At 40.7% G+C, this 21,112-nt stretch overlaps 1 protein-coding gene across 1 annotated transcript; it reads right to left on the reverse strand.

Annotated features, from left to right (window-relative positions):
* Positions 1 to 76: 76 nt before the first annotated feature.
* Positions 77 to 19,745, reverse strand: thbs3a (thrombospondin 3a). Its single transcript, XM_072679441.1, has 24 exons — positions 19,444 to 19,745; positions 19,230 to 19,356; positions 15,624 to 15,830; positions 14,947 to 15,200; positions 14,336 to 14,438; positions 14,133 to 14,159; positions 13,966 to 14,048; positions 13,808 to 13,859; positions 12,430 to 12,578; positions 12,138 to 12,278; positions 11,239 to 11,313; positions 10,498 to 10,650; positions 10,303 to 10,413; positions 9,772 to 9,879; positions 9,417 to 9,576; positions 7,907 to 8,025; positions 7,419 to 7,471; positions 6,834 to 7,036; positions 6,156 to 6,334; positions 5,235 to 5,283; positions 4,832 to 5,028; positions 4,526 to 4,698; positions 1,757 to 1,896; positions 77 to 647 (listed from the first exon to the last, which is right to left on the reverse strand). Exons 2-24 carry the CDS (start codon positions 19,327 to 19,329, stop codon positions 586 to 588), a joined length of 2,898 nt encoding a protein of 965 aa, XP_072535542.1. The 5' UTR covers positions 19,330 to 19,356; positions 19,444 to 19,745; the 3' UTR covers positions 77 to 585.
* Positions 19,746 to 21,112: the final 1,367 nt, after the last annotated feature.

Consider the following 21,112-nt stretch of genomic DNA (forward strand, 5'->3'; position numbering starts at 1 on the left):
AATCTGTCTACTTGTTTAAATTCAATGAGCATTTCAGTTGTGTATATATATATAATAGGGACGGAGATGACACAGGTTGGGACATCAGAAAGAGAGTGTTATTTGGTAAACTTAAACATTATAGCTTATGGTTTACTGTTGGTATTTACAAGAGTGGGAGCGACAAAGGCAGGGCAGGAAACTGCCCACCCATTCTATCCCATCAACATCAGCAATCATTGGTAACACATCGTTACTCATTCTTCCTACATCTTCAAACACACAGACACACACACACATACATACACACACATACGCACGCTCACTTGCACACACCTTTATACATGGCCTCGTTCATATAATAAAAAAAGGTCAGTTTGTGCTTTCTGGGCTTTGGCTTTGCCTCTTTTGAGTCGGAGGGATGTGGTGTCATTCTCTCTTTCCTTTGATCTTGCGTTCCCTTTCACACACAAGAGCTCAGCAGTCTCACTCATGCACAGCGGCCATTCTGGAGACTTGGAGCAAAGTGTAGAGAATGTGTGTGTGAGTGTATCCATGTGAAAAGGCAGTGCAGGTCAGGGTGGCCATCTTTAAGTCTCTCATTCCTCACACCTGAATGTGCATTAGAACTTGTTTACGATGTGGCTGAAAGTCGTCTGGCACCGTGTCTATGCAAAGACAAATAAACATACAAATGTTGAGTATTGTAAACGTTTAACACTCTTAAGATGTCTTCTTATGGTAACTTCAAAAAATCTATCTTACCTTTAATCAGTTCATTAAAACATCATTACTAGTCAATAGACTACTACTAATAATACTGGGTATAATACACAACAAATAATTATCGCTATCATGCAAAAACAAGCAAAAACATTTTTGTAGATTCTCACCTTTTACATAATTTAAATCTGACATTTTATCGAATGTAAATAACAATGAAAGAATGATAACTGTACCAATAGAAACACTCCTAAATTACTTAAATGAATGAATAATGTATAGTTTTACATAGAACCACATTGAAAGTTAAGGTTTTTTCCTTCTCCTGTAAAAAGGTTTTTGCATGACCGTGATATTATATTAGTTAAATAAATGTCCAATTTGTTAGAATTTCAGTTTTATACAGTTTAAAAATAATATGGTGATAAAGGTTAAGTGTAGGCTAATCAGTGCACTCTAAGAAAGTGTTTTTTAAAGTGCTGTACCATTGAAATTACACTACAGTTGCCTCCACTGACCTGCTTTATAATGGACAATTATTATATTCTGTAATACATTACTGGAGGACAGTATTTCTAAGGCTAAATTGCATCTAAGCCTTTAATGCCAACTGACAAAAACTTACATTAACATTCATTTATAAAGGCTGCCTTTGTTAACGAGTTTTATGGTTACGGTTGGTTTAGCGTAGTGGACACTACACCACCCTTCAAGTGGCAGACTAGAGAGAGGCCAATCAAGCACACAACACTACACTTATAATAGTCCTTGGGCTCCTAACTCAACATTCACTTATCTTTGTAACATGATTCAATTGTAAGTCGCTCTGTAAATGTAGATAGTTGTATGGAAGTTGTCATGAACAGCTTATGTAGGTGTTGAATGCCCTTCGCATCTCCTTTCAGTCTTACCGTATGTTTTTTTGTATAATTTTTTTCATCAATTACTGTTACCTCAATGATAGTAATAATCTGTGTTATACAGCACCAAACAGTGTTCTGATACTGATGCAGCACATTTTATTTTGGTACTATAGTACTGTAGAAGACCGTACCATTGCAGCGGTAGCGTAGATTGGACCAGATGATGTTTTCTTGTGAGAAGCAGAACACTCCAAGTCGTCCTCCTCTCATGGATGTGTCAATCACCACGTCAGAGTCAGCCACCAGTTGTGTTCCCTCATAGAGCTTTACTCTGCCACAAGCACAAACACACACAAAGGGAAACCACGGTAAAACCTCTGCGCTCAGCCAGACCTTCTAGATAACTTGCGCTAGTTTCAACTGTGCATCAGTAAAACTCTGGCAGTAACTGAGTAATGAGATAATGCAGAACGCTGGTAGCAGCCGTCAGTGTCAGTGTAACTTGTACTTGTAACATATCCTAAATGTAAAGTTTCTGCTTGTCACAGAGGCATGGGCATTTTCTCCAGTTGGATCAGGATGAGTGCGGGCCGTAGCCACTGGAGCTTGGGATACAGCCGAGGAGAGTGCTGTAGGAGTTAGAAAGATGACGTGATGCTTTAGGGAAGCTGGACCGAAGTGTTATGTAGTGTGTGTGTGTGTGTGTGTGTGTATGCGCTGAGCTCTATTCACTCTAACTGAATACAAAGCAGGTGTTTCTCTGTGTGTGTCTGAAAGAGCTTGCAGTTTCACAAAGCACTGCGTGCGCGCACACACTCATACACACAAGCCCTACAGAGGCCTCCTTCCATCTCCTGTAAATAGTAATGCGCACTGAGGAGTGTAAAAACATCTACACTCCTCATCCACACAAATCCAATGCATTTAGCTGTTTAAATAAATTCAACCTAAATTAAATGACATATTTGTTATGTCATCTACACTCACCTACACATGTACGCATAAGCATTGTCTATTTATTCATCTCTTATGCCATGTTATTGCTGTGATATTTCCAAACATGCTACACTTACTGAGCACTGGAATTCAAAAATAAAAGGGTACATGGCACAGGAAATCAGGCATGTTCCTCGTTCTCTACAGTTCCTGTTCTCTCGTTTTCTCGCTCTGTCTCTCCAGTCTGTCCACTACAGTAGTTTCCGTTGGATCTGCATATCAACAGGCACCAAGGAAATTCTTGCCAAGGATTTCATTGGCATGGCAACCACAACAATGGAAGGCCAGGGGGCCCAAGCACTCAGTAAAGTCACAGAGGTTTTGGAGGGCTGGGGGGAGTAGGGGAGGGGGACCTGAAGAGAAAAATTTAAGGACAACCAGCCAGACCCCCCAGCTCTCAGCCAACCAGTGAGGATTTTGTTCATCTCACACTGGGATCAATGCATTGATTAACTGTAAAAAGAATGGCACCATCTAGTGGTCTCCCACACAGACTGAAAAAATGGCTGTTGTCATACAAAAACCTTGCTTGATATCATTTGAATCTGGCATACTTTGAATCTTGTTATTTAGACGTTGTCACATTTTCTTGATGAATGGACCAAAAGAAATGCTCCAAAATGACTTGGAATAAAATAAGTTTGACTTCCATTGACTCCCATTGACTTCCATAAAACCGTAGGAAGGTTTTTTTGCTTCTCTCGTAATATAAAGTAATTTTGGAGATGCCATGTTTGTGCGTGACAGCGTCGCTATGTTACATCAACAAAATATCTGTATGTCAAATGTTTATAGACTGGTCTGGTTGAATGTGTCCTAATCATCTTAAACATTTGATCCAAATGCTAGGGTGACCATAGTTTTGTTTTCAAAGAAGAGGACATCCTGAGGGTATCCACTGTAGTTAGGATGTCGTGGCTGGGGGTTTTCAAGTAGTCCTAATTTGTAAGTTGAACTGAAAAGAGAAGATCTGATCACAAAGGTTATTAATGCTATTTATTGTTCCTGCTAAATGAGTAGATGTATCTGTATTAATGTACATTAACATACTGTAGTGGTGTTGAGAAGTATTCCACCCACACACACACACATTGCTACAGTCCTACAACTTAGGCCTACTTAAATCCCCCCCAACCACAACACATCCCAACTGCGGTGGATACCCTCTGGATGTCCTTTTTTTGATAACAAAACTATGGTCACCCCAGCACACATCCAACCAGGTGTGCCCAAATGTTTGATAATGGTACTGTATTTAAACAGCATATTCTTATGGATTAGGTAAATGTTTTTAATAAATATTGTTGCTGTCCAAAAACATGACATGTAAATCCACTTTATGTTATTTCATTTTTAAGCAGCAGATGTCCTTTACATTGTGAAGATTTCTCGATTAACACTCATTTTTTAACATACATTTTTTGGACATCAATAATATATATAAAAACAATTATGTGAAATATATTTCTATGGATTAAAAATGTTTTAAATGATTGCGGTGCTTTTGTATGTCATCATTGAGGCATCATTGGGGCAGTGGTGGCTCAGCGGTTAGAGCTCCGGGCTGTCGATAACAGGGTTGTGGGTTCGATTCCCGGGCTCGGCAAGCTGCCACTGTTGGGCCCTTGAGCAAGGCCCTATACCCTCTCTGCTCCCCGGAGTTGGCTGCCCACCGCTCTGGGTGTGTGTGTGTACTCACTGCCCCTAACACGTGTGAGTGTGTGTTCACTACCAGATGGGTTAAATGCGGAGGACACATTTCGCTGTACACTGTACAGTGACAAATACGTGCACCTTTACCTTATTTGCTGTACTACACATATTATCTTTCAGGCTGTACACCTGCTAACAGCTAATTGGACACATTTTTAACTTCTGCAGTTTCATGGCAAGGAGGAAAGATAATATTAGTTTAGCCATGTTTGTCCTTTGTAGAGCACAGGCCCCATTTTAGACAGACTGACCTGATGTAGCCGACCTGTGGCCGGTGGCTGAGCTGCCAGCGGTAAGAAGTTTTGTCTTTCCAGCCGACATTACGTGGGTCCTTCCACAGCAACTTTACCTCACCATCTGTGTCTCCTGTGTGCCACAGAGCATTACGGAGGAACTCGCCAGGCCCTGTACGGGACTTCACCGCCTGCAGGGAGGCACAGCAGACCAAGCTTTTCAAGTCTCGCATCCCACAATGTATAATGATATTTCACTCAGTGAAGTCATTGTAATTTTACTTCGGAAAAAAGTTAAGCTGTGCTAAACTGAGTAATACCAACCTTAAGCTGTAGGCCGGGATCAGCCATGGCTCTGAACGGCACAGACTGCCAGTAGGTCTGCTCTGTTTGTTTCCACATCACCACATAGAAGCTGGAAGAGTCCTGGTAGCCGAAGATAAATCCAGCGTAGTCATCATCAGTGACTGTGTTTACGTGGAAAGTGCCCTCAAAGTCCACTCCATTAAAAGCTGTGTAGCCTGTGCCGATGGTGTGGTTTGGAAGAGAGTAAGAGACAGGGGTGAGTGAGTGCGCACAGTATATTATCCATTTCTGTATTGTAAAGTGAATAAGTCATGTAATTGTCTAATTATAGGGCCATCCAGGTATAAAATCTGAACGTACATGTAGGTTGACATAGTAGTTGTGGTAGATCTAAATGCTGAGCTTTGATACAGTGACTTACCAACTGCAAGTCCTGGGTCACTGTTCATTGTCTGAACGATCTCCATACCCTGAGACCCAAATAACACATCACATCTTATTTTTATTATTATTTCAAGTAGACAACAGAAAATAGTATATACACTCTATGGACAAAAGTATTGGTACACCTGTTAATTTATTGTTTCTTCTAAAATCTAAAAAAGATATTAAAAGATAAGTTGATCCTGTTTTGTTGGAGTAACTTTGTCTACTGTCCAGGGAAGGCTTTGTACTAGATTGTGGAGCATTGCTGTGAGGATATTATTGTATTCAGTGACAAGAGTGTTGGAGTTCAGGATGTTGGATGATCACCACCCCACTTCATCCCCAACTCATATATATATAACTCTTAACTAAAAAAAAAAAGTTTTTTTCTCAATTTCTTTTTCCTTCTTCTCTCTTTATTCTAAATGTATTTTATTTATTTTAGAGTATATATATATTTTTTCTTACATGAACGGTTGCAGCTGTAACAACTGTAATTTCCCTCCTGGGATCAATAAAATATTTCTGATTCTGATTCATCCTAAAAGTATTGGATAGAGCACAACCTTTCCAGAGAATACAGTTCCACTGCTCCTCAGCCCAATGTTGTGCTCTCGTCTACGGCTGGCATGAGGTATGGTGCCAATAGGTCCAGGTTCAGGTCCATATGCTCACGGTAGTCCTAATCTATTGGCAGTTCTATATTCTATACAGGGACTTGACAAGCTAAGTTTGTGCATTTGCACATCTGTGTCAGCAACAGGTGCAACTTCTAACAAACCCGAGTTGATTTAATTTACACTTTCCCTTTGAATTAATGATTAAACAAATTATTATTCATTGTGTAATTATTCATTATTGTGTGCAAAATACTGAAATCTACAGAAGTAAGCCTTCTCAGACAAGCAAGGCTTACCTGGTTAAGCACCACCCAGTTTGGGTCAATCTGAGCGTCACCCTCAGGGTCAAGTATCACAGTTTGATAGGCTCTGAAGTCTGTGAGTGTGACCTCAGCACTCTCTGGACACACGTCAACCAAGTCCAGCACAGCATCATTGTCAAAGTCATTCTCACACACGTCTCCAACACCATTACCTGCATAGAACGGCAGGAAAGTGTTAAAAAATTGATATGATGAGAACTGCAGATGGTTGTGTCTTTACTTTTGTAAAGAACAGACAAAATGTGCCAAAATGAACATGAAGGAAATTAATCAAGTAAGACACTTGTATTGGGACACATGATCATTCATTGTTTGTTCTAAAATCAAGTGTTGTTAGATTAACTGGATTTGGGAGCATTGCTGTAAGGAATTGATTGCATTTAGTGACAAGAGCGTTAGCGAGGTCATGATGTTGGATCACCACCCCACCTCACCACCAACTCATTTGAAAAGTATTGAATGGAGCACCGTCACTGAGAGAGACTGTTGAGAACACAGTTCCACTGCCCCACAGCGCAATGGCATTCATTGTGTTGTGTTATAAATGAACACCAGAACAATCACGAAAACAATGACATACTGTACATTAATGCCACATTTTCATCATCCCAACCCTAACAGAAAACATGGCATAAGGAATGTGTGAATTACCGTCCGAGTCTTTCTGGTTGGGATTGGGGATCAGCCTGCAGTTGTCAGGCCCGAGACCTCCCATACGTTCAGCATCAGGGATACCGTCATTGTCATCATCGTCATCACAGTCATCTCCGATGCCATCATTATCCGAGTCAAGCTGGGAGCTGTTTGGAATATCGGGGCAGTTGTCTCGCGTGTCCTGGTGTCCATCTCCATCGCTGTTCAAGCCAAAAAAAAGAGAGTAAGCAACGGGCTCTGAAAAAACACAATATTGCTAGCAAAGCACTTGCTTTGCTGTTGTTCTTGATAAGAGACACTAGGTGGCAATGTGGTGAGGCAAGTTAATCACATCCACTTACACATTAATTAAAGTAGTTCAGGCAAAGCACTGGACCTCTCAGTGTTTTGTTGTTTAATAGATCACTAAACGTTATTTTTAGTTTTATGAGCAGTTTAGTTTTATAAGAGGTTCCAGGTTGTGTGTAGAAGTGTTTGTGTGTTTGGAAATAAACATATTTTGTGTGGCAGGGTCTTTAAACAGGCACATGGAGCTGAGTCAATTTGTGTGCTTATGTGTGTGTGTGCATTGTGGAAACTTACGAGTCTTGATTGGTATCACATACATCTCCCACAAGATCGTTGTCTATGTCAGTCTGCAAAAACAGAATGGCTATTATTTCATCCACAACCCCTCATCTGAACCGAATCTGATCAGATTAACAGCACAAACCGCTTCCAGATACCAAATCAGATACCAAGACTAATTACTACTGGGCTGCCAAGAGGTCTATTTAATCTTAAAACTAAGCCGCAGGTACCCATTTCAGTTTTCATCTATTACACCTACTGTTTATTTTTAGCCTAGGCTTAGGTTCAATCTGGTCTGGGAAACTGACCCAAAACGTCTATTGATGTTTCATTTAAAATTGTCATGAACAGAGCAATCCATAAACAACAGCTAAATAAGAAAAAGCACTAATGCTGGAATCTGTTCTGAACAAAGCAAAGACTGCTGCATCTACATCATCTTTTGCAAACATCCTAAAGGTCCTGCAAGATGATGATGCTGCTTTTTGAAGTGTAAGGACCTGCATGGGATTGCTCATTTCAGGGCAGCTGTCGCAGGCATCTCCCACTCCATCCCCATCCCGGTCTGTCTGCATAGGGTTTGGCACTTTGGGGCAGTTATCCAGCACATTCTGAACACCTGCACACAAATGCATCAGACACACACAGGCACAAACACACTATTACTAGACTCAATGTCCAGGTGTCCACTAAATCTGAGTGTCAGACTAAATCCCTGTAATATTATGGTTATCCCTAACCATACTCTGGACCTCACCATTACTCTGAATTGCAACCCCAATCTTAAAGAGGCCTTAGAATTGAAAACATCTTTGGCGTAGCTGAATAATGAAGAGTTCAGTATGCAAAAATTATGAAAATGGTCATATTTATTCAATTATATTTATATTTTATTCAATCATATTTATGCCCCAAAAATTTACATGGACCCAGCCCATTAGTAGTAAAAGCCCTTCCACAACATTATGTGGCAACCACTTTAGGAGAATATGTTGTTGACATTTGTAACACTGGAGAGTAGCACATTCCCTTTAGACTCAGCTAGCTATGGGAATATTGGTAGCTAGACAAACTAGGCAACATTTCCTGAGCCAGAGTCTACAGAAGTGGAGCTCACACTTGGCATGAAAAGAAGTCCAGGTAGCAAGCAAGGTAGCTATGCTAGGCTAAAAGCTAATGCTAGGTGACTGGCTTTTACTCTCTCTTTTCTCCTCTTCAGCCACTCACTTGAAAACAAACTTGAGTACCTTGACTGACTACCAAACTGGAGACAAGCACACATCAGAAGGGAATGTACCATACCTGGGGAAGCAAATGGGTGCCAGGCTAAAAGCTAACCCAACTTCAATCTCTTTAGCTTACTAAAAAAGGTCGTAAAGTTTGTGAATAAATAGTTAATATAATAGAGTTATTATAACAGGTAAAATAAAAGGATTGTAGGTAGGCAAGTAAAATCACACCAACCAAAGTTACATACTTAGTATTTATATATCAAAGAAAACATACTCAATTAGAACTCCATAAAGAAGATGCTCCATAAATGCATTCTATGGCACCTTTAACCCATAAACAACAATCTAACTGCAGCCAAAGTCTAAAGGCCAGAAAATGTGTTGAAGCTTTCAGTATTAAAAACAAAAATGACATTCCTTTTTAAGAACAGTAAACGCCTCATATATGAATATATGTTTTACATTTTACCTGGGGACATTTTTAGTGAGGACATTTTGCCTTCATAGTGTATAAATAGTGTCTGTGATATCAGAATCTCAATAGATTTTATGTGTTATTTCCTACACTATTCAAAAACACCAACTGCTCTTTACATTGAGTGAACATTTCATGATAAATGGTCTAACAGATACAGTCCAAAATGACTCGGTAAAAATATTGATAGGAGCATTCTTCCTTCTCCAGAAGGAAGCAGAGAGATACTAGTTCACACATATGCAGCATGGCACTGTGCCATAACAGTAAAGACATGATAATGAACAATGAAATCTTAATTACCATCTCCATCAATGTCATTGTCGCAGGCGTCACCCTCTCCGTTATTGTCGGTATCTTTCTGGTCAATGTTGGGCACATTGGGACAGTTATCACACGCATCTCCAAAAGAGTCAGTGTCTGAATTCTGCTGGTCCTTATTAGACACTAGTCGACAGTTATCCTGAAAAAAGGCGGGTCAGAGGCAACATCAGCATGCAGTCATCACACATCTCTAGACACCAGTTATGCGACATTCCACACTGCTATGTTTACATCCAAATTGACAGTAGTGGCAAATGTTGTGTTTAGCACAAACCAGCTGATAGAACCATGACTACAGAAAGGCAGAATTACATGCAGAGAAATGTCACTATACCTCCACATTCTTAATACCATCTCCATCAGCATCCTCATCACACTGGTCACCTATGCCATCATTATCCGCATCCTCTTGGCCTGAGTTTGGTGTATAGATACAGTTATCCTATGAGGAAAATGCAAACATATATTTCATAACTCATATTAATATATTGTATATTTCGAACACATCACCAGAGTGAGCACCTGTGCTTTGGTCCACTTGTATAAACCCCTTTACTGTCACCTCTTCTACTGCATCAGTCTCTACCACCAAACCGTACCCCCAGCCAGAGATTTAAATTAGTTTGTTGTTGTGTCGTCAGAAAAATAATTTCAGTGACTTCAAAATGGGCTGTTTTTGCAGATTAGTTTCCATATATGGACTATGGAAACTTATTTACACCATATATGGTGTTTCAACATGTTAGCAAACCTTTCGAAAAATGGTTAGTGGTAGGTGAGGTGTTCTAATTCACTCAAAAGACCAAACAAAGCTCTGGCATTACAGCCAAACAGCAGTGTGAAATGCAGGCAGTTGGTTTCAGACCTGTTTGCAGTGTTTGTCGTTGTCCATGCAGGGCAGGGCGCGGTCAGGGTAGCCATCAATGTCTGTGTCTTTACCACATGTGTTCCCATTACCTGCCCAGCCAACGTTACACTGAAGAACAGAACAGAAAGATATACACACCTCCTAATGCAATAGAAACAGCAATAGGATACAATGATTTTAATGTTATTTTACCGCGCAGGACACTTCCCCATTCCTCTCGATGATGCAGTGGGCATTGGAGTCACAGGGGTTAAAGCTGAGTGTAGCGCAGGACCTCCGTGGAAAACAGCCAGTGGTCTGATTACCTATGTACCCAGCTTTACACTGACCACACTTAAAAGAACCCTGAAGGAGACCGTGTAAGGGAGAGAGAAAGTAAATACGTGCTGATCTTCAATAATAAGGAATTTTACATTATTTACAATAAAGTACAAACAATGTACTACTTGTACAATGTACAAGTTATCACTGACACTTTGATACAGCCTCATTGAAGCTGAAGCGGTGTGAAAACATACTGTGGCATTAATGTATGTGTTAAAGTCATAGCAATAGCATGTCCACTCATCATCGATACTGCGACATTAGCAGACTGCTGGCCATAGGCCTCACCCAGCACTGGCAAAACTAAACTAGGCCTTGTTTTTCAAAAACACAGACATCCCCAAGACATATATGTATTATCCTATGCGTGTCACATAGTGCTTTTGTTTTTATTAATACAATGATGTTTAAAATAGTAAACTATGATAAGAGGTTAGATAGTTATCAAGACATTATATTATATTATCCTTCATAAGTTCAAGCCTAATAGAAAGTCTGATAAGGGTTTTCTAGAAATAATCCAGTTTCTATATTCCAACCAGCCTCATGTTGCCCTATAATTGTCAAATTCAGGTGCCAAGTTGTAACTAAAGGTAACATAACACTTACAATAGTGTTTATGCAGACAGAATTGGCTGTGCAGGCATTGGCAACTTCAACACATTCATCGATGTCTAAGCATTCCTGTGAGAGAAAAAAATAATTTGTCAACAAATGACTATGTTACACACATACCTCTAACTAAACAGTTGAATGCGAGAGTTTGTGCACCCTTGGCCATATGACACATTTTGTTATCACAGCCACTGTATCAAATCAAACACAAAACAGCAGTTTGGAAAACCCAATGGAGTCACTCTGCCTTAAACACATGAAACAAGAAAAATATTGCTAAAATCAATGTGACCTGTGCAACAGTTTGGGCACCTTACAGAGTAAGGTTTCAGTAACAACCACTTGTGGCTTGCAAACACTTTTTGTTACAGCTGAAAGTCTTTCAGTTCTTGTATTTGGATTTTTCCCCCACTCTCAATGCTGCACAGTGGAATGGTGCAACACCTTTTTGACTCAGCTATACTTTCATGTAGGTACTTGGAAGACATTTGGGGGTTGTAATTTGCCTTTCCTATATGAGCATAGTCTTTAAGATGTCAGCTTGACCACCACAACTTGCATTTCTTAACAAAGTTTCGGACAGTAGAAACTGCAAGCTGAATACACTTGGCTCAGTGTTAACTCAAGGGTTAAAGAGCCAAAATAATAAAGCTTGGAAATTTGATTGAGCAAACAGTTTCTCAGCTAGTGATCTAACTTACTAATCAAAAATCTGAGTCTTTACAACATGTCCAAACCGTTGCACAGGTGACTTTTTTACATTATGAAAGACAGAGTAACTGTGGCATTTGGATTTGCCTCAATGTAAAGTCTTGATTTGATAAAGCTAGAATTAGTTCGATTTTTTTTATTTTAATCTGACAGCAGTGATATGCATGTGCACTTCAGTGTACCTGTTTGTGGCTCTTGGCATACTCCATCCCGACCCCTGAGAGAGGTGGACCCCAGAGTCCAGGTGGGCAGGGCTCACAGCTGAATCCCTTTACAGTGTTTACACATGCACTGGGAGAGTAGCACGGTTGAGCAAGTAAACACTGGCAGAAAAAAAGAGAGAGAGTGGGAGAGAGAGGGACAATTACATTATCATTTTATATAATATTATAATAATTTTATAATACAATATTTTAGCACATATTCCAAGCTATTGATTAACATCTTCCATTTTTATGTCGAAAAAATGCTCACTTCATCAATGTCATGGCAGTGAGTGCCATTGCCTGTCATTCCTTCGGGACATGGCCCACAGCGATATCCTGGGAAGTCAAATGTCTCCATGCAGGCGACGCCCTTAAAGCAAGGGTTGGGCTGGCAACGAGAGCGAGGCTCGTGGAACCCTGGACAGCAGAGCACAGAAATAGGCCAGAAGAAATCAGTCATGGAGTAAGGGTGGGTGGCGTGACAAAAATAAAACCACAATACACAATATATATATATATATATATATATATATATATATATATATGATACCTCATTTTAATTTTACTATTGATTATATTTTTTAAGCAATTTGTTTATCAAAATGTTCCCTTTTCTCCCAATTTGGTGCTACCAATTAACCCACTTGTACATAGCTCCAGACACTAGGGGGGTATGGACTTTGACACAAGTGAAGCTAGCCACAGCCTCTTTTCGAACTGCCGCCGACAGCACTCTGAGGAAAGCACCAGGTCCAACAGCCAACTGTGCTCTCTTGGATTCTGGCCACTTATGGCAAAGCAGCATGACTCGGGATTCAAACTCATGACCCTAGGGCCATAGTGCCAGTGCAGTAGACCACAGGAGCCTGTTTTATAGCTTTATAGAAGAATGTAGCTTTATATATTTCTCTGGACAAGGTAATACAATCGAAATTCAGAAGTTAAGTCAAAACAACATTTGCAAACATAAGCTACTTAAGAAGAAACTGGAGAAAGGGAACTGGTAGGTAAGTAAAAACAAAATCAGACAATAGAACAATGGCCTGAAATCCAACCTGCTACTGTATCTACAAAGCCAATCAGTAACAATGTGACAATGTGTGTTGGTTGTTGTTGTCTACAGGCGCTCTATCACCCTAACAATAACATATCTTCCTACCATCCTCCTGTCTAGCTCTGTCTTTGTTTGTGGTCCAAGTGTCAAAATATCTAACAGTAGGATCTGAGTATCAACTATCAATTTAAGATGACTTACTGTATTGTTTTTTTTAATCAATCTTACTTTATCTCTTAAATTTAGACATTCTGTTATTGTTACAGCTGGTCTCAAAAGCACTAGGAGCTGAAACACTTATGAAAACAGCAATATGAGTGGGTGGGGCTAACTGTGGTATTTAGTTTGCCTATTTCGATTTACATAAATGAGTTGGTTCTTGTGACACCAGAGCACAGCGAATTAAAAAAAATAGCTGTTTTTGCTTATATGTATTGTAAAGACTGGTGGGTGAGGTTGTGAAACTTTAACAGTATTTACACATTCCTTCAAACTCCTTTATTTAAAAAACATGGAAAGTGTTCCAGGATTTCCATGACAAGATCACATTAAGGACGTTGTAATGGTTTTATATAGGGTGAAGAACACTCACCACACACTTGGCATTCCAATATGGTGTTTCTAATGAGAGACATCTCCTTCACCTACAGTAGGCAGTAGGACACACTTGCTGAGAATGATCCACACACAGTCAAACACAAACTGAAAAGATATCTCCATACTCAATGAACATTTAACACCCACACACACCTGTTCTCTGATGTCCTCTCGAAGCTCACCCAGGATCTGGTTGAAGATGATGAGTTGTCCAATCAGAGCTTTGGTGTGATCACCTGTGACAGCCAGAAAATTATAAAATGATATTATTATAAAGAATCCACTGAAAAAAAACAACATATTAACTGAAAAATTCTCACCTAGAATAGAGTTTGCTTCTCCGTTAACTGTGAACAGAGGCAAAGACAAAGATGTCAGGAATAAATTAGGAGCACAATCTTAGAATACATTTAGAATTCAATACAAATTGATCTCATCATTTGTCAGAATTCAGGAATACATCTGCAATTGTGACAGTATGTTTCTCTGAAAGGACTGCATAATTGTGAGTCTCATGTATTACCTATGTTGTAGGCAGAGGAGTCGCCCTGAAAAGGGCAGTCGGTGAGAGCTCCTGCTTTAGCTACACTGCCCCCTAGAGCCAGTTTAAGGGACTCCACTGACCCCTGCAACCACAAATTATATTCAGACAAACAATAATTTATTTTCTTTTACATGATATGGACAAAAGTATTGGGACGCTCATTCATAGTTTCTTCTGAAATCAAGGGTTTTAAAAAATAGTGTATTCTGCTTCTGTCTTTACTTTCCAGGAAAGGCTTTCTACTAGATTTTGGAGCATTGCTATGAGGATTTCACTGCATTCAGCGACAGCATTAGTGATCATCATCATCTCCAACCTCATTCCAAAAGTACTGGTTGGAGCATATCATTCCAGACCGCACAGTTTCACTGCTCCACAGCTCAATACTGTGAGGCTTTATACTATACCTTCAACCCAAGCCTAGCATTGGTCATGGTGCCAATAGGTTGATGCTTCAGAGAGTCCTATTCTGTCAGTTCAATTGCATTTCAGACAGGCATTTCTAATAAAAATTAAATGTAACCAAAGTACCATATACAGTCTTAATACTGTGGCTAAACTGTACATTTCTGAGCAAAACTTAGGCGTACCTGAAGGCGGGCGTACGCCTTGTAGCCGTTGCGTATCTCCACTAACTCTGCTTCTGCGGGCAGGGTAACCAGTGGAGGAAGGCGCTGGGCGGAGTCCGCCAGGCGGCAGTTGACGTAGAGCTCCAGGCTCAGGTTGTCTCTGCGCAGGCCTCCCACGCGTAGAATGATGGACTGAGCACGCCCGTCCGCCAGGTTAGCGCTCTGCAGGTTCACTGTGTGCAGCTTCCCATCCTGGCGAATGTACCGCACCAGAGCTGGCAGGACAGCCGTTTAGTAATTACAGACTTTATTATCAAGCTCATCATGCATCCATTTGTAACCAGATATTAGCAATTACAAATGAGTAATATGCCAGTGATTACTGTGTACTTAACATTGTGTAATCATGGGTGATTTATGTAGCGGAATGGGGCCTTTGTGGAAGATCAAAAGACCATCAGTGTGTAACAGAGGTTGAAAAACACACTCTGGTGAGTTTAATATTGCATTTTTACTGGAACAGTTACAGCATTGTTCTTTAGACCTGGCAGTTTTTGGTTATTCTATTCTGACCTGCCCTGCCTTCAGCTAGCATTGCAGTGTGTCATTAAAAAATACAAAGAGCTTCACTTAGTCCAACACTGTCCAACATTAGATCACTGTTGATGTTTATTTAGTCTTATGTTATCAAAAAGTACCTTTGTTAATCTTGCCCATGATGGCGAGCTCCAGGTACTTCTTATTGTCCTGCTTATTGTAGAAGCCCAACAGTACCCCACCCAGCTTGGGGGGCAGACGGAAGGTGGAGACGATGTAGAGATCACTGAGAGTCTTGAGAGCGCCAGACATCTTCTCCACAGCAGCAACATTCTGCTTCACGTCCTGCAGAGCCAGCATGTCTATCACTGAAACACAGACCAGACAGAATTTGGTGTTCACTTCATGACTAAGACTGACTAACACTGTGACTAACACTAGCTGCTCAAGAGAACTTTTTCTTCCCTCTCTGACCATTTTCTATCACACAATCATCTCCCTCTGCAACTTCGGCAATACGACAAATTTCACAATAAACATTCATAAAAGTCTTAACTTTAACACCACCTCCTCGTTTCTAAAATCACTGGTCCTTATATCACCTCCCCTGATAAATAATAACAGGCTGTAGTCCACCTGTTCCTCTGAATACTTTCTTAGCCTCCTTTCACCCTGTTCTTCAATGGTCAGGACCCCACAGGACCACCACAGAACCGGTATTATCAGGGTAGTGGGTCATTCTCAGCACTGCTGTGACACTGACATGGTGGAGGTGTGTTAGTGTAATTGCGCTCATACGACTGGATCAGACACAGCAGTGCTGCTGGAGTTTTTAAACACCTCAGTGTCGCTTCTGGACTGAGAATAGTCCACCAACCAGAAATGTCCAGATTGTGGGCAGCATCCTGTGACCACTAAAGAAGAACTAGAAGATGGCCAATACAAGCTGTGCAGCAACACATCAGATTCTGTCTCTAATTTTACATCGACAGGGTGGACCAATTAGGTTGTAGTGTCTAATAGAGTGGACAGTGAGTGGACACAGTGTTTAAAAACTCCAGCAGAAGTATGCAGAGAATCAGAAGGACTACAATTGTCTGTCATTTTAGAACCACAAAGTGCTCCTGTATGGTAAATGGAGCTGATAAATTGATAAACAATGAGTGTAGAAATAAGAGGATGGTATTAATGTTATGGTTGATCTGTGTATCTAGGCTATCATCAGTATTTCTAGAACACTTAAAAATCTCGTATCTCAATATGTGTTCTTGTGTGTTTCTCCGTTCTCGTGTTGCCTGACGTCATCTTCCACTGCCCAACATGTATTTTCAATACTCAAGAACACATTTACCAAGAACTGTTAAAGTTCCTGGATGTGTTCTTTCTCCACCCTGAGAACCGAGGATGTATGGGTTGGTGACTTGCCGACCAGAAACACCCAGCATTCACTGCGAACTTAGTGAATATGAAGTTCTCATATTTTACATAAACAATGCCGCTCAGTAGGTGGCAGTAATGCACCTTAGCAATTCTTAAAAAGTTAATTTGATACAAACAAGGGCTGTTTATTCTGTCACGGCATGAGGCATGTATACCTTCCTGTGGTAGCCTTAGCTTTGGATAATATAGTGACTAACAGCTGGTCTCATTGTGTTGCACAATAGCAAGTACCCAGCACGTCTCAATAGGCATCCTCCGTCCTTGTGTTCGTTCTTGCAAGTTCGTTTTTGCAAAGTAATTTCTCCCCAAGAACCCAGGTCCTTTCTTTACATCATTAAACCAGTACACGGTTTGAGCATCACCTGAATGACACAGCATAAACATGCATTTCTGGACAAGCTTAGAGAAACAGAGCCACACTGATAGTGAAAGGAGCTTGTGGACTGACGTAGTAGAGTAATAATACCAGATTTTAGACAAATATGACTGGGGTTATGCAGCGTTATGCAGTTCTCACAAGAGGTCTCTTGCAGCTCCTCTAAACTTACTTAGTGCGGTTGCAGTGTTTGGGCCCGAAATGGCAAGGACAGAAACGTCATTCCCCTTAATACTAATCAGTGTACCATCAACGTGATTTTGAAGCTGTTATTTTAAAGAAAAATAGTTGCATAATGTTGCTTTAAAATAATTATACTCAGCGGTACTAACTGAGTGTATGTGTGGTCTTTTTTACATGTGGGGCCTTTCTGTTAAATTTAATCTGCTCCAACAAATTCGCAAACCCCTCAAAATGTAATATCATGGTACATATCGTGTATCATGAAATTGTCTTAAAGCCATGTACCGTGATGTTGTGTTTTTGCTAAATCGGCCAGCTTTAATGGCAGTATTTTGATCTGTTGTAATGGAGAAACCAGTACTTCCTCTTAGTGTTGCTTCTTTATTTTAGAGCAGTGCTAGTAAGGAAAGTGTGAGGGCTTTCACTGTGTTTCCCCAGAGCCATGAAACTCTTTTTAGCCACTGCCACAGCCAGGACCTACCACCAAGTCTGGACTTCCATTCCTCACTCTTTTACCTAAGGAATAACTGTTTCCATCACTTTCCATGTCGTTACTGAAGTATATGCTTTAAAAGATAATGATCATCATTTGAGGAATTGGAGGTTTCATTCCAATACGTATGTGGTATTTCACAGCAGCTGCTATAAAACCATATTTAATAAGAAAAATAAACATATTTCTGTAATATTGGTGGATATAGGTGAACTAGGCTAATCACTGTATAGCACTGGAGTGTACTGTGTGGGTAAAGCTTATTTTCAACAACTTGTTTCACTAGAAAACTAAATAAAAAAATGGCATTTAATGCATTCTGCGGCCACATGCATTTTCATTTTCCTCTATCCACTAGCATCGAGTGCACCGTGTTGGGAATCCCAGTTCCAGCCCAAGCAGTGGGCTACAGACCCCTGCTGACTTTTCCAATAACTCTCCCCCTGCCCTTCACCCTGTCTCTCCTTACTCACTTCTGACATATTGACTCACTTACTATCAAAACGTTTATACAATTGGCTGTGGCAGGCCAGCAGGAGTGCAGCCAGGAGAATGCTGTGTGTGTGTGTGTGTGTGTGTGTGCGTATGAGGCTAAGGTAAGAACAGAAGGGAAAGAATGAAATGAGAAGTAGGGGCAGGCAGCAGTGGGAAACCTCCAGGCCTGTAGACTGGAGTCTCACCCTCAGCATTCATGCTCCACTGGGAATCCAGACACCAGACAAACACTGCCAAAGGCACCAGTGAATGGAAGACTTGAGAATGATGAGAAAGATCAACACGTGGAACACACACGTATCAAAGCAGCCACATGAAAACCGCAGAGCGCGCCGGCAACTCTTATGGGTCGGTTTGCATTTTGAGCGTTTATCATCACCTTGCATAAATCAACCTTTTATCCTAAACCAGTAGACATAAAAAATCCAGGTTCTTATTGGACACTCTGTACTTCCAGTGTTCATGATTAGCACAGACCACAATTATGAAGACATTTGATTAACAAACTAATAACAGGATTTTTTTTTCAAGGCTTCTATCACAATCTCACAGTGAGTTATTATACAACCTTATACAGTGTCATATCACATAAATCCACATATTACTACTATATAATATCATATTACAGGAATATTACACTAAAGCTCAGACATCACAGATGTTTGATTGTACACTTCAGAAAGTTTATCTTCTGTTATTGTCTTACTACATTTCATGAGAGTGAAAGTGATGAGTTAAGCAGGAGATGCTTGTTTTAGAGACAGCTAGCTAGTTGCCTACCTTGTGGGTCCTGTTTATCCAGAGGTTCACCCCAGCAGGCCATCTGCACCAGGGTCAGTATAATCCAGGCTGGCAGACATCGCTTAGCAGTCGTGTCCATGGAGAAAGAGCGCTGGACCCACTCGAGCTGAGATAATGATAAAGTCCAGTCAGAAAACAGGGGGTAGAAAAGCAACAGTGAGTTACGGCAGTGTAAGCAGTGACGACTACTTGCCCCTGAAGCTGCTGGTGTGGAAGAGGGGGTGAGAGTGGATGTAGCTGGACTGAGCAGACAGCTGAGTGTGAGAGAGAGAGAGACAGACAGAGTGAGAGAGAGAGAGAGAGGGAGAGAGAGAGAGAGAGAGAGAGAGAGAGAGAGAGAGAGAGAGAGAGAGAGAGAGAAAGAGAGAGAGAAAGAGAGAGAGAGGGAGAGAGTGTGTGTGTGTGAGAGAGAGAGAGAGAGAGAGAGAAAGAGAGAGAGTGTGTGTGTGTGAGAGAGAGAGAGAGAGAGTGTGTGTGTGTGTGTGAGAGAGAGAGAGAGAGAGAGAGTGTGTGTGTGTGAGAGAGAGAGAGAGACAGAGAGAGAGAGAGAGAGAGTGTGTGTGTGTGTGTGTGAGAGAGAGAGAGAGAGAGAGCGTGTGTGTGTGTGTGTGTGTGAGAGAGAGAGAGAGAGAGAGAGAGAGTGTGTGTGTGTGTGTGAGAGAGAGAGAGAGAGAGAGAGAGAGTGTGTGTGTGTGTGTGTGTGAGAGAGAGAGGGGCGTACTTCGCTTGAACTGCACTACTTCATTAGAGTAGGGATAGCTGCTGTGACTGCTAGCTAGCTCAGGTCCCTGCCTTTGTTTTCTGTGAGGGCTGATCTCTATGGAGACGTGCAGTTCACATCGCTGCTAAACTCGTTGTGAGAAATTTCCATTATCGTATTAACGGTAGTGTTTTCATACTCTGGAGGTCTAAAAAATAATTACAAAACATAATAAACAAGTCTAGTAACACTAATGCAAATAGAAAAGTTTAAAAAAAATAAATAAATATAGCTTACCCAACTGTTAGCTTTCCACTGACTATACAAAGCCCAGAGGAGTCAAATCTGGGGAGATTTTTATAAGCATATCACTTTCATTCAGCATCACTGTTAGTCCCTCTTAATGATAATGTGGTTTCGTATTTTTTTGGTCAATAATTTCAATAAGAATTGTGCAGCTGTTTCCAAATTATTAGGTTTTAATCATATGTATTACATGCATGCTGCAGCCAAGCGAATTTTACATAAAGGGGTCACACTGGAGGTAAAAAAAAAAAAAAAAGTATTAAAAAAAAATACAACATAGTCTAATACATGTTAGACCCTTGATTAGCAACCTTTCGTTTTTTAATAGGCCTATTATTTCACCCCCTCCCCTATTTTTTCTCATAATGGACTATTCCACTGTCTATCTACTAACAGCACTGATGTTTTTGCATGGCATAACACTAGCACTAGCACTAGCTACTTCTCCTTGTCTATTGTTTGTTAATTACAATCACAAAAAGACTGGAGTGTTTATGGGGCACCATATCAGGACCTGCGTTTACGGCTCTAAATTTAAACCATTCATCCAAATGTCCTTATGTCTGCTTTTGCCAATTTGCGTAGGAAGCAGATGTGTCATGCATTTAGCTCTACATTTACATGTGTGGCATTTAGCTGACGCTCTCATCCAGAGCGACTTACAAGGTTACTTGTATTACAGAGGTGGGCCAATGCAGTGTTGGGAGTCTTGCTCAAGGACTCGTATTGGTGTAGCACACTCAGACTGGGAATCGAATGCTGTAATAGCTCATGGCAGCTAGTGGTTTCATCTGTTGCACCACACCAACCACCTAGGCCAACGTTTTCCCTGACAGCCCCACATCTCATTTACATA

This window comes from Salminus brasiliensis, chromosome 5, assembly GCF_030463535.1.
Source record: "Salminus brasiliensis chromosome 5, fSalBra1.hap2, whole genome shotgun sequence".
NCBI classification, from domain to species: domain Eukaryota; kingdom Metazoa; phylum Chordata; class Actinopteri; order Characiformes; family Bryconidae; genus Salminus; species Salminus brasiliensis.

Bases quoted from the DNA above. Each gene is read 5' to 3' on its own strand.
- thbs3a (XM_072679441.1), bottom strand. From the start codon at position 19,329: ATGGACACGACTGCTAAGCGATGTCTGCCAGCCTGGATTATACTGACC. The intron at 14,049-14,132 runs GTGAGAATTTTT...TGGCTGTCACAG, and splicing joins AGAAGCAAACTCTATTCTAG to GTGATCACACCAAAGCTCTG. The intron at 6,335-6,833 runs GTAATTCACACA...CGTTCTATGCAG, and splicing joins CAACCAGAAAGACTCGGACG to GTAATGGTGTTGGAGACGTG.